Raw genomic sequence first — 14198 nt, forward strand, 5'->3', positions numbered from 1 at the left:
CAGGTAACGGAGGAGGTGGTGGGGGAACTGTGAGTGGAACTCCTGGTAAAGGTGGAGGAGGGGGTGGTGCGGGTGGATGGGTACCAGTCTGGCCCGTCTGTGGAGGGGCCTGCAGACATGTACATGGGGGCGGGGCTGCCTCGCTGGGGGCTGCTGTGAACTTAAAAGCCTCCTCCATGGGCGACGTCTGGACCGACTTGGCCTCCAGGCAGCTCAAACAAGACGCTGCCTCAGTCTGCAGGTGAGCGTCACACGATGGCCTCAGCAGGCCGTCCTCCCCCCCACATTCCCGGTCTATCGTAGAAATGGGGGGTGTCATACTCTCCCTGTCCAGCAGAGGGGGCTGTCGCTCGAGCTCAGCTATCTTGGTCCTGAGGTCCTCAATGGTTTGTTCCAGCTGCTGAATGACGTTGACGTGTTTTTCTTTCAGTTTTGTTGTTGGGTGGGAGTTCTGCTCCTGTAGAAAATAAATACATTTAAAGAAATTAAAAATAAATCTGAAATAGCCATGTATGCATTGTTGGAAAGACACAACCGTCTCCAGGATTTCTCAAAGAAAAGAGATGCAAACAAGTGAAACCGATTTATAACCAATGAGGCAAATTGATGTCAAGGATTAATATAATAAATATTTGAACACCATCTGTGTTAAAAAAAGGGAATTTTCACTTTCCATGTGAGACGAGAACAGGGACTGACCTCTGGCATCTGCTCCTTCAGCTGCTCCTTCCCATTTAGGATGATTTCATGGTGTTCTGTCCAGAAGGCGTGACATCACAGCACAATGTCAGAAGAAGACAATAGTTAAACAAAAGAACATGCTGAAAACACTATTTTTATCAGAATGTTTTTTTTTAAATATGATTAGAGGAGGACTACCTGGTTCTGTAGACTTGGATCCCGCCAGGTTGTCTCCACTCGCCCTGTTTGGAGGACAGGGTCCTCTGATGAGACTCAGCATTTTCCCTTCCAGAGGATCCAGGGCGTGGGGAGGCTGGTTGACAGCAGCCCACGTGTACAGCTGATCATGCTGCAGAAAAAAAAAACACGTTTTGTCCTTAGGTCAGTCATAAAAGTCCTCACAGCACCACAAATTGATAAAATGTACAGATTCAGTTTTAGCCTAATGAAATCTATCCATCTTGAAGAGACAGTCTTCTCTCTATCTTCCAGGAGGATCTAAAGACATTTTCAGACCAGAAAATAAATATCATCTTGACACTATATGTCCCAGACCTGAGAGATTTTGGAAATGTCTGTAACTCTTTCACTAAGAAGACATCCAGTTGTCATTCCTCCTGATTTCCAAACCTCCAGCTGCTCTTCACCACGTTTAAGGACCTACCCTGTTTGAGCTTCACCTTCTGTCTCAGAGGAGACCCCCTCCCTGAAAGATGCTTCTATCTGTTGCCTGTATTTGAAACCTGAAATGATCAGAGCATTTTCTAGCATAATCCAAGGGTACCTGTATTTTTGGCATTTATAGGCTTTTATTTTGAAACTATTGGAAGTATTTAGACTAAATTTGTTTCTAAAATTACTTTTTTCATTTTTGTGTAGAGCTTTGAAGCAACATTGGTTGTGAACTTGTGCTTCATAAAATTTTGACTAAATAAATTAAAGTACATTTGTGTTTTCTTGATCTTATAAATTGTTTTAATGGTAACAAATCTGTAAAGAGTCACACAGAGGACTCGTCATTTGACACAATGACACGATGGAGTTTCGTTAAAAACAGCTTCTTAACCCTTGTGCTATCCTAGCCACGTGGGGTCATCTGGACCCCACAAGACAGACCGCTGAACTTTTATTTTCAAGGATTTTTTTATCTTCATTGGTGTCTGTGGCAGACATAAAATCCTGTCCATATTTGTCATGGGAGAGAACACACATCAATTTAAAGGTGGAGTTAAAGTTGTCCTGACTTTTTTATTTTGTCATTTGAAGAGGGATTTTTAAAGTTAAAGTCTTCATCAGCATCCACAGGTACAGCAGCTGTAATGAATGTTCAAAGATCCTTTTGTCTCTTTTGGTAATGGTTATATTCTCCAGAAATATTAAAATATCTCTTGAATTCTCTAATTTTGTAAACATAAAAACCTTCCTTCCTACTGCGTTGTTCTTATGGGAAAGAAATAGCAGTGAAATCAGTAAACTGAGTATATGTTCATGGAGTGTGTCAGTCACACACAATCCTGAATTTTCAGCAGCTTTTCACTGCTGCTCCCTTATCATTACAATGTTTACTACTTCATAGCTAAAGATAAAGCCTTAGGGGTTATTCAGGCTGGGGAAGTCTGTCGGTTCGGATTGAGTCCACTTATTTGTCCCAGATGGAGTCCTGAATGTTGCATTTGGTCTGTACTCAGAGTGGCGTCTACCGGAGATTTCTGTTTAGGACCAAACTTTGAAAACAAAACCACGTAACTAAAGATCTCTTCAGTCATTGGTCAGCCATTACAGGGGCGGGTCAAGACAAAAGGGAAAGATGAAGGTGCTGCACTTTACAAATCCTTCCCAGCTTTTTTCACTTATTCAAACTTTTTATTTTGACAGTTACAAAAGACGCTAAGGCTACAGGTACGCTAATAAGTGTTTGTGACATATAAATTGTCGGGAAAACAGTGAGAAATTGTTAAAAGTTGTTTTAATGAGCCAGTATTTCATCCCAGCACATTTTAATGAGTTGCTGTATATCATTGTTGTTGTTTTTAAGAGAATTCTGTTAAGGAACTACAGTAGAGCTTTTAGGATGACACTGCGGCAGCTCCCCACACACGTGCCATTTGAGACACAGGAAAGTGAGTAATAAGTGTTTTTAGTGGTGTTAAAATTAACGCTCTAACAAGCAATCAATTGGACTAATTACTTCCTCTTTGCAAACACGACAATCAATGCTCTACATTTGTCATGGCTCAACGATCACCTCATTCCTAACATGTTTACATCACATGTGCGGCTACGGTGTCCGTTTTGGTTTAGTTGTTCCACTTTCAGACTGATAAATCTCAGACTGAATCGAAATTCAGTTCAATTAGAAATGAATCAAGAATCTGGCCCGTGGAGGGTCGTAGAGAGGAGCGGCTGGATCTCAAAGGTGTGTCTAGCAGTTCCCTGGAGGCTCTGATGGAAACTAGGTCTGACAAGGTGAGGGACTCACGTCAAACGCTGCTGAAGCGGTGGAGCAGGTGTGGGCGGGGCTGTCTCCTATTGGCTCTCTGAAGCAGTCAGTGAAGGGCAGCAGGAGACCCATGGCCAGGATCCGGGCGCAAAGCCTCTCCGCCTCCTCCGGTTCCTCCTGCTTCTGCTGCAGGAACAGCTTCTCCAGGAGAGTTCGGCCTGCACAACAACACAGCTGATGAGTCAAACCGCACGTTTGAGCACAAAAGTTTTTTCTGACTCTCATTTCTGCTGGAACTGTTATTTCTACGGTGGAGACTGTGGAGGGTTCAACTCTCAAAGTTTTTTGAAACATCGTGTGAGGAATTAGTGGTGCAGGAACCAAAATGCAGGAAACTGGACAGGCTGACAGAAGTTAAGTGTTGATAAATAACCTAATTAAGATGAAAATAACATCTAAAGCACGGGTGTTAAATAACATACTCTCAACTTGTAATCTGTGTCTTTGTTTTTATTTTGTCAGTTGGAAAAAAATGCCTCAAACAACCTAGTAGCCCAATCATTTTTGTATTATTATTAGAGCTATTATTATTATCTTTTTGACAATAACATTTTGGTAATTGTGGTGTATCACCTGATCATTTTTATAGCAACTTAGCAGCAGTGAGGCTGGCAGAGAACCTGACTGGTCTTGCTTTTCCTTTGCTTCCCCTAGTGGAGGAATTGCACATTGCAGGCATTTCTTTCACCGTAACTTGAGACAGGAATGGAGAAGCCCCTGGCTGTAGTACGAGAAACGGGGGGAGGGGGAGGCTCAATGTGGGCGGGGTTAAACGTTTAACCCTGCCCATGTTGATACTGCAGCCAGGGGTAGTTGCAGGAATGGGCTCGAAACTAATTTTTTTTTCAACATTTTTATTTTTTTTTCTCTTCACAACTGGGCCGGATTAAATCATCTGGTGGGCCGAATGTTTAAACATTAAGATGGCAAACTATGACCAAAAAGAGAAGAAAACGTGTGACAGGACAGGGTCTAAAATCCCCCCGTTCATCTTCTAAACCTGCTTAATCTGTTTTAGTCATAGCGTTGCTGGAGCCTATCCCACTGGTGGTTGAACAATTTTTGAGTCTGAGGCTCTATATCAGGGGTGTTCAAAGTCAAACCTCCAGAAACTCTGCTTTATCTGCTGCTGATTACCTGGATCAGGTCAGGTGTGTTTGGCCAATAAGGAGCTTCAATGGCAGGTTTGTTGGAAAACATGTAGGACACCGGCCCTCAAGGACTGACTTTGACACCCCTAATCTATATCATAACAAGTTTTAGGTGGATCTGGAGTCTGATGGTTTTTCAGATTTTTTCAAGCCTCGGATCATAACTTCTGCTCTAATCCACACTTTCTTACTGTTTACAAAGGTTGCAGCAGCGACACCAGTGAAGTCTGAAGGAGAACCAGAACATCTGCTGAACATCCTCCATTATTGAGCTGCTGCACCGTAGGATGTCCAGCTAGTTCCAGCTCGTAAACCTCTAGTCTTCAGTGCATGGAATGTGGGTCAAATAACTTAACACCACCTGAATGCAGCAACAGCAGCTACAAACTGCTGAGTCAGTGGTAGAAAGTCTACATTTAACAAACCAGCAGATGTTTGGAGAACAAATCTCAAAAACATGGCCTTCCTGTGCTGCGGAGAGAATTAGTGCTGGTCTGTAGAAGCAGCACTGATCCATATGATTTACTCAGCTAACAGTGATAGTCATTATGAGGGAAGTGTTGGCAGTAATGACCCTTTAGGGAGCGCTGTGAGCCAGCAGTAGGTCACTTTTGCGCAGGTTCAGATGTGAAGCCCTAAAGAAAGGTGGCGGTCTGGTCGTCCAATTACTTCATCGCTCTTGTGACTCACGGTATATTGTCTGATTCACTCGAGTCGGCCACTCTTGTGGCTCTTCCAAGGGACGGATCAGCAGACAGCAGATCTGGATCATGACAGGATTGATGTGTCAAACAAGTGTTTTAGAACTAGATTGTGTTCCAGTCCGGTCACAGCGCCGACCTCTGGACCTGCCCTGAGAGTAGTCACCCAAACACACTCAAGACTACAGTCTTATGTCCGATGAGAGCCAATATACTGTATGTAGGTAAGGTGGGAGGAGTGTCTCTGCTCCCTTAAGGGCCAGCAATAGGTTCACCAGGAGGCTCCTCCCACTAGGCCAGGGGTCAACACTTAAAAAGCCATTTGGGGTCATTTCTCATTGACAAAAACCTAACAGGAGCCACAACATCTCATTGATTTTAGAAAAATAAAACACATATCTGTCTTTCTGTTTGTATCATTATGAATATAAACAAATGTTTATTTTTTCCATGAATAAAACGCAAACATAAAATATCAAATAGTTTATAACTTTTGACAGAAGTTCAAATCACTTCCATTCAAAATAAAAGACGGCTTATTATACAATTTTAGATCTCAATGCAGCTAATGTTGTAGTATAATGTGATCTAATATATATATATGTATATATAGTTCATTTGGTGTATCTCAACTATAATGTGGTAAACTTAACTCACTAAAATTAGATCAGAGCTAATTTAATGTATTTTTCAGACCTGGCACTTATCCTTTGAAAGAACATTAAAAATCCTTTAATTTTTACATTTTATTTTTTCTTTTTTTTTCTTTAATTTTTACAGATGCTTTTATTTTCCACATTTATAAATTCTGTTTGTGCTCACTGATCTCAAATCGATTTGCTGTGTTCCATGGCGCTCTTTTTCAGTGTTTTAGTACAATTTTAGTAAGAAGCCACACTGCATGATGAATTTTTGGTGCATTGTGGGTAATGTAGTCAGGTGTCAGGCAGAGTGAAACAAACAGTGCTTCAACTGTTTATGACTGAGTTGAATAAAGTTTGATTTATTTGACTATTTTGCTTTGCTTGATGCACCTTGTAGTCCAAAAATATGTTACATTTTTTAATGTAGAGGGAAGGAGTAAAAGAGTCACTCGCGACTCCAAAGCCACAGGTTGCAGACCGCTGCCCTTACGGTATTTAAGATCTACACAAAAATGGTTTTTGAAAAGCTGCTCTGTAGAACCAGATCATGATCATTCCATGTGATGGTGATGCTGTCAGCAGAGATTCACAGAGCGGCTGAAGATCTACTCTGAGGATGGAGACAAAGCTGAGATTCTGCATTTTGATGGGAAGAAGGTGCGTTGCTTTTCTTTTGTCGAAGAACAGATCAACCAGCTAGCACTTAAGTTATTTATTACTCATGTCTCATAATGAAGCTCATCATGCACAAGTTTTCTGCTCTGCATTCACAATCGTTGAACTGTAAGAGGTCAACCTGCTCACCTGAGAAAACGTCCTGAAAGCCGCAGACGGACGATCTCCTGGTGGCGCAGATGGGCTGACTGCCTCCTCCTCTGTAGCCCAGCAGATGCTCCCCAGAGCCTCCTCCCATCTCCTCCCTGCTGTTCAGCCTCCTCTCCAGCTCCTCTGTCCAGTCAGCAGAGTGACTTAGGGGCCCGGCGAGGCTCTTGGAGCGCTGCCTGCGGGCTCGGCGACCTTCAGCCGTGGTCCTTTCAAGAGGTCAGCAGAACAAAAGTTTTTCTTTGGGTTTATTTACTGAAATCTTTACATCCGATTGAGGTATTTGCAACAATTGACCTTAAAAGGACTGTGTTTATGTTTCAGAATAGAGGCATTTTAATTAAAACTACCTTAAAGTGCAGCATTAGTACTAATCTACCTTTTTCAAGGCCCTACACGTTTTACTCACACATTCATACACACTGATGGAGACAGAGCTCCCATGCAAGAAAACAACCATCTAGAACAGGAAGTTCAGTGTCTTTCCCAAAGACTCATGGATAGAGCAGGAGCTGAACCTGAAATCTGACTCTGCGACACAGCTGACCCAAAGATCTCCAAAGATCTCAGGTGAGGAGAATCCTTTAGAACAGACAAGTCAAACACAAGGGGCCAAAATCCAAAACACACGTTAGGTCGCAGGCCAAACTGAATAAACATTTATTGAACACTCAAACTAAATTTGGAGAAAAAAAACATAGGTTAGCCAAAATAGCTAGCATGTAGCTGAAAAAAATAGCTAAACTTCAAAATATAAAAAAAAGAAAAAAGCCTAAATTAGCCAAAGCAGCTGGCGTGTAAATATTAGCTAAACTCCAAAATAGCCTAAAAAAATCTTAGTAGATGTCAAAGTAGTCCAAAAAGCTAACAGAATACCAATCTTTAAACCTTTAAAACCATTACTTTTTAACATAAATATGAATAAAAAAAGAATATTATTCCAAAATAAATCAACTTAAACCTTAAATAACTTCAGGCCATTAATAATAATAAAGTAAAATGATCTGGAGGGCCGGCTATAAGTACCCTGAGGGCCGGATCTGGCCCCTGGGCCTTGACTTTGACACGTGCTTTGGAAGCTTCAGGTAACAGAACCTGTCTGACCTGCAAAGCTGCAGCTGTGGAGGACTTCCTTTTTGGTGCTTCAGCTGCCTTCATGTTGCACATGATTAATTTATAGGAAAGGCGGGTTCCTACCATCCACAGACGCCCTGCAGTTTACCAACTAGCCAAACATCGGTTACTGTCTGTCTGATTGGAGAAGCTGGAATTCCATGTTTGATGTCTTTATGGCTTTAACACTTCCCAGATTGTTTCACCGGCTCTGCTCCCTTAACCCAAACCAATGGAAATAAATCCATTTATCTAATCTAAAGAAGACAGGAAACATCCTTTGTTCATATTTCTAAAATCATAAATGTTCTATGAGATTTTTCTGCCTTTTTTGCAGTTTAGAATTAGAATAAAAGAACGAGAATGACTAGAACTTTCTTCCATTTTTTTCACTTTTTAAAGAAAATGACGTGATAATGTAATAATTCAAACTGTAAAGACTTTCTGTTGAAAAGAGGTACCTGTGCAGGTGATGGTGGGCCCTGCGGGGGGACAAGGGGCTGTGTGAGGGCGACAGACCCGGGGAGCTGAGCTGCCGTGTGGTGGTCTTGATGTAGGAGGGAAATATGGGAGGGTAAGGCTTCACCCCGTGGATTGGAGAGTGAGAGGACCTGAGGAGGCTTTTGGCTGATTTGGGGCTCTGCTGGGGGGTGGGCGTGCACTGCTGCTCAGAGATGGGGGAGTCGGTGTGGACGGCCACAGGATGGGTGGGTTCAGAGCCGGTGCTGGGACCGTCCTCCAGGGATTCGGCGCTGGTGGCGGAGCCCAGCTGACCGCCGCCTTCCTCAAATACGGAGCTGGAGCTGACTCCGCCCACTGGTTCGGGACTTCTTCTGCTGTCCACAGCTGGGGGGCTGATGTCTGCTTCCACCTCTGGCTCCACCTGGAAAGTTTCAAGTTCTGGTTCTTGTTCACCCTCTTTACTCTCACATGTGACTTCTGGGAGGCTGTTGGGAATGGTTGCCATGGTGATAGGGGTGACTGGGGTAACCATGGAGATGTCTGTAAGAGTGTGCAATGCATGCTGGTCTCCAGTCTCTGTGGCAACACAAAGACTGGCATCTGTCTTCTCACAGTCGGCCCCCTCAGTTAGCAGCTCTGCGTTAGGGAGGGGGTGTGGCTCTGTGGGTGGGTCTCTGAGCTGAGACCCCGCCTCCAGGAATGACAGGGCATCAGAGCCCAGCTCCAACTCAGGGGTCAGGTCAAGCACCTCCGGCGAGGCTGGCTTCACGTTCCACTGCTCCCTCCTCCCCTCTCCTGCCCCCGAGCTCAGACCTCCCCCTCCCGACACCTCCGCCACAGGCTGGGCCCCCCCATGCTGCTGATGCTGCAGCCTGATGGCGAGCTGGATGTCTGCGAGCAGGTCCTCGTGCTCTGCGGCGGAATGGAAGCTGTAGATGTCGGTGTCAGAGCCCGAGCTGCCCCCCTTCGGCCCCCCCTCCTCTGTGGGAGAGGTGGCAGCCTCCTGCAGCATCCCTCGCCCGGCTCCATCCACCCTCCCTGGATGTGGCTGCTTCCTGCTGTCAGGGAGCACAGCCTCAGTGTCTGACTGTCCCAGCTCGTCTGCAGAAAGCTCAGGCGTCTTGGTGCCTTCGTCATGATGGGGGTCCAAAACATTCTCCTTTGACCCCCCCACCGAGGAGCACGGGTCCGCCTTCCCCCTCAGGTTCCCTTTCCTCTTCCGGATGGAGAACACGGAGGACTTGGATTCAGACTTGTTTTTCCTTTTGCCCAGTCCTGTGCCGTGAGTGGCCCCCCCTCCACCCGCGCCGCCTCCTCCTTTGCCTCCATGCTTCCCATGGAGTTTCTTCCCCCCCTTCTTGGTCACCTCCCCTCCTCCGTCTCTCCAGCCTTCATCCAGTGACGGGTAGCTCCCGTTACCTGAAGCCGCGGCAGCCTTCCTCTGCTTCGCCTCCTGGTTACCCATGTTGGCTGACAGCTGGCGCTCTGGCTGCTCAGGTCATGCCTGGTGGGGGGGGCTCGTCTTTGAGGGTGGTGGCCTGGAGACCGCTGATGGAGGAGGACCTGCTGTTTGTTTTTCAGGATCTGCTGTGCGCCAGTCTTCCTCGCTGTCTTCCAGTGACGAAGGCAGTGATGAGGATGATGATGCACCCTCCCCTCTCCTACCCTCCCCCACAACCCTCCATCTGCTAAAAGGGGGTGACGCAGCCACTGTGTGCACACTGGTCCTCTGAAAGGGGGCAGATTAGAAGCAGCGGAGAGCTGCTTTTTTTGGTGGTGGGGGGGCTGAGTGGGGAGGCTGCCAGCATCTCAGCTGCAGCTGGAGGGGTGGGGGGGGCACAGCCTCTTCTTTGTTGGAGTGCATCTCTGCAGCTAATCATGCTGCACTGTGCTGACTACATTTCCCACAATCCCCAGGTCCCTTGCCTACATTTCCCATGATCCTCTAAGCAGTCCACCCTTACTGTTTTTTCCTTCATGAATGCAGAGGGTCACGTGTTTGCTTTCACTGCTTTTAAGCAAATTTATGTGTCTGTCTGGAGCCCCGCCCACACCAAAACCATCACTACATTTTCCACAAAATGATCATAATTTTATGTAAAGTTAAGGGTTTGGCTTTACTTTAAGTTCACAACCAAATATAAAAGTAGTTGTACTCTTACTTTTTATTAAATTTGTTTCTTGTTTTTATTTTGAATAAGTGTTCTTACTTATATAACATCTTTTAGTGAGAGGAATATTGGAATTCACAACAGTTTATTTACAGAACATCCTCTTAAAGATATGTAATGTTTAGTTTTATTGACTTAAAGTGCGTTTTTATTTTGCTTCAGAACAATGGTGGCACTTTTGTCAGTGTTTAATTCGATATAAAGCTTTTTAGAGACTAGAAAGTTTCTGACTTTCATTACCTGGAATAACGTGTAGCTGCAGAACACATGAACACAATGTAAATGTGATGGAGTCACACTAGTTTAGTGGGACAAAGAATCCCTGAAACGCCAGATCAAGAATTACAAAACACGTTTCAAATGAGAAAGTTAGTTATTTAGAATTTCAACAATCGTGATACTTTGATAATAATCAGTGACAATAACAAGATTTATTCCTCAATTTTTTATTCTTTGTTTACAATAGTTTTGTTTACTTTGGCCAATTTTGTAATAAAGAACAGTAAAAAAGATAAAGATAATGAAAAACAAAATATCTGAATATTATATTTTAGCATTTACATTCACAAGAAAGTTATATTGAAAGAAAGTAATTATAAAAATGATCAAATTATCAGAGAAGGTCAAAGCCTGCATGCCGCTCAATAGTGGGATCACACACCTGAGAGCAGACGCTGAAGCACAGCCTGAGGAATCATCTAGACTTAGTCTTTATACATACTTTTACTCAGAAAAGCACAAACTCCCACAGTTCAAGTACCAGCAGGTTCTGGATAAGTTCTCTTTTTAGTGAAAATATTTTTACTTCTAATGATCCTACACCGCCCCCTATTGGACCATAGAAGCAATGACATCAAGTTAAAACAAAAATATATACATTTTTGAGGATAATTTGTTCAAAGATAATTTAAACATTTATGTATAAAACGATTTATTTCTTTGATGAACTTACACATTACCACAAAGATGCCAACTTTTTATAAAACCTTGTAGTGAGACTCAGTGCAGGAAAGAAAACCCCTGTACAAGACATGAGAAGAGTTGCTTTGTGAAAGTGTAATTGTAAAATAAAACACCAAAGTAAAAAAAACGATGAAGTGAACAGTATTAAGAAGATAAATAACGTTTGAGAGAGTAGCTATTGTCTACATAAAGAAAACTGTACTGAGTGTGACATCGCCCATAGAAAAGGGTTTACTTCTGACTCCAAGCAAAGGAATTCAATTTAATTTCAGCCAGTATAGAACTTGAATAACTTACAATAACTTTCACTGCGCTGCAGGACTGAGCGCTTTAAGAACTCATTTGTCCCTTCAGCCATCAGGCTGTTTAACAAATCTGCCTGATATAAACTGGTATTTTATTTTATGAATCTGTTATTTTTTATTGGTATGTATTGGTATTTATTGTGTGTGTTTGTGTGTGTTCTGTTCTGCTGCAGAACACCTGAATTTCTCCCTTGGGAGATTAATAAAGTTCTATCTATCTATCTATCTAAAGAAATATCACGGAAAAAAAGGTTTGCAAGAAGATGCTAAAAAAGTTATCAGAGCGATGATTATTCTGACCAATAGAATGACTGAGTATAACTGCCGTGAACCCAAAGCTGCGCACACTTGCGAGTGCGGCTCAGCAGGTGGTTGCGCGCATATAGTCTCTCGCCCAATGCGTGACAGTTGCAGCCCAGCTGAAGCGGTTGTCTCCATTATTTTTCAAAATAAAAGATTATTTTAAAAAAAAAAGCACGTTTGGGTAAAATAAACATTTTGGGGCTTTTCCCCCAGAATTTTGCTTCTAAATCCAGTCTTAACAAATCCTTCCCGTTTTATTTATTTATTTTTTTTTACCATCTGCTGAAATGAACGAAGCCTTAATCTTCTTAGCGGGAAAAGCTCCGCATATAAATAATGAAGAATATTCCAGAACCGGGTGCGAGGCTCCTCCCACTTTCTGCCAGTTCGACTTCCTAAAGCTTTCTTTCAAAAGCTATTTCAGGAAATTCATTCAAGAAAACTATGGGGAAAAAACTAAAACAAAAAAATTGAATAAAATAATGAATGCTGATTAGTGCGCATGCGTATAAATCCGGGGAATCCCCGGATTTTTGCGCATGCGCATAAATTCGTCACTGACGTCATTTGACGTATCAAATGGGTATTGTTGTCAAATGACACCAGAGAAAAAGTTCTTATTCTTGACCCCCGATCCAACCGACAGACACTTCGTTGAAGCCCCTCGCCGAGTCAAGTTCGACCCTTTTTACACTGAAGATATTTGTCTGAGCTACTTTTAGTTTCACACTGTATCTTTGACGGAAAATTATCATCAGAATGTCGGATCATAAATTTGAAGTGGAGGTTAACTCCCTTCTTCCAAGCGACTGTGCTCTCTATCTGGTGGAAAAGTTCCTTGGAGAGGGAACTTTTGGGAAAGTAGCAAAATGCAGGGATTTGACAACAAACCAAGAAGTTGCTATTAAAATCACAAAACCTTCACATAGAGACTCAGGTTTATTTGAATTAAACGCCCTGGCTGAAATTACCAAGCTCGATGCAGATAAATACTGCTTGATCAAGTTCCTCGACTGGTTCGAGTACAGAAGCCACATCTGCATCGTTTATGAAATGTTGGACCAAAGCCTTCATGACTTCATGAATATTCGCGAACACCGTCCCCTGTTAATCCATGAAATCAGAACCATTGCTAGGGAGCTGCTAATTTCCCTGAAAGGCCTGAAAGAAATCAACATGGCCCACCGTGACATTAAACCAGACAACATCATGCTGGTGAACCAAGCTTCAGAGCCTTTCAGGGTCAAACTGATTGACTTTGGCTTGGCTATAAATCCTACAGACATGGAAACTGGAACTTTTATGCAGAACCTTCGTTATAGAGCTCCTGAAGTCATTCTGGGTCTGCCCTTAGATGAACGTGTGGACATGTGGACAGTTGGGTACACTCTTGCCTGGCTGTACACGGGATTTCACATCCATTCAGTGGACTCAGAGTACACCGTCATCAGATCTTTGACGATGAGACAAGGAATGCCTGACCAGAAACTTTTAGACAATGGGTTGTTCACTGAAAGGTTTTTCACTCTGACTGAGGATGAATCCACATTTGTCTGGAAGCTGGACACACCTGAAGAGCAGATCAAAAAAACAGGGCAAGAAGTTAAATTCAGCCGTTGCTGCCTTTCCTATGATGATCTTAAAAATTTCTACCAAGATAAGACAAAGATGAGAGAGGTGAAAATGTTCATCAAACTTCTAAGGCAGATGCTAGAAATAGACCCAAACAAACGGATCACTCCAGAGGAAGCTTTGAAACATTCATTCTTCACTATGGAACAGCCCTCTGCTGACTCTGAGAAAAGCAATTCTCAAGAGTCGACATCCAAAAAGGGACACCCACAACCGGAAAAGACAACTGTTCCTCAGGAGCCAGCAGCTGCTCCCCAGGAAAAATCCAGGAGTGAGATCAAGGATGACGAGGGTGAAAAAAGCAACACTCAAGCTGGCTCACGAAAGAGAAAACGCAGTGTTGAACAAAGCCAGGATCCTGAACAGCCATCACTAACTGAGAAAGCAGTCAAAAAATCCAGGATCGAAATCAAGGAGGACATCATTCAACAAGAGGCTGCAAAAAGCACCACTCAATCTGGCTCACGAAAGAGAAAACGTGGTGTTGAACAGAACCAGGACCACGACCACTGTTTGCAAAGGGAGTCAGCTGTTAAAAAATCCAGGATTGAGAGCAAAGAGGACGTCCTCCAACAACAAGAGGCTGCAAAAAGCAACTCTCCTGCTGGCTCACGGAAGAGAAAACGCAGTGTTGAACAGAGCCAGGATCCTGAACCAAGTCCACAAACTGAGTCACCAAGTAAAAAGAGGAAAACTTGGTAGATAACTTCACCATCCAGCTTCAGGAAATTCCTCTCAAGCAGCCTGATA

The 14198-nt window shown here is 43.4% G+C and overlaps 2 protein-coding genes across 2 annotated transcripts in view; one reads left to right on the plus strand and one right to left on the minus strand.

Moving 5' to 3' along the window:
- Window positions 1-9802, minus strand: part of LOC112140430 (formin-2) — a 21837-nt gene extending 12035 nt beyond the window's left edge. Inside the window, exons 1-6 of the mRNA XM_024263381.2 lie at window positions 8074-9802; window positions 6482-6708; window positions 3161-3339; window positions 880-1030; window positions 700-755; window positions 4-457 (exon numbers count right to left, since the gene is read on the minus strand). Of these exons, the coding sequence (XP_024119149.1) occupies window positions 4-457; window positions 700-755; window positions 880-1030; window positions 3161-3339; window positions 6482-6708; window positions 8074-9539 (2533 nt within the window). The 5' untranslated portion in view covers window positions 9540-9802. The remainder of the gene's footprint in view (window positions 1-3; window positions 458-699; window positions 756-879; window positions 1031-3160; window positions 3340-6481; window positions 6709-8073) is intronic.
- A 2773-nt stretch (window positions 9803-12575) lies between these two features.
- LOC112140425 (homeodomain-interacting protein kinase 2-like) lies at window positions 12576-14150 on the plus strand. Its single transcript, XM_024263376.1, has one exon. It carries the CDS (start codon window positions 12576-12578, stop codon window positions 14148-14150), a length of 1575 nt encoding a protein of 524 aa, XP_024119144.1.
- The last annotated feature ends 48 nt before the right edge of the window (window positions 14151-14198 follow it).

This window comes from Oryzias melastigma, linkage group LG19 (genome assembly GCF_002922805.2).
Source record: "Oryzias melastigma strain HK-1 linkage group LG19, ASM292280v2, whole genome shotgun sequence".
Lineage (NCBI taxonomy): Eukaryota > Metazoa > Chordata > Actinopteri > Beloniformes > Adrianichthyidae > Oryzias > Oryzias melastigma.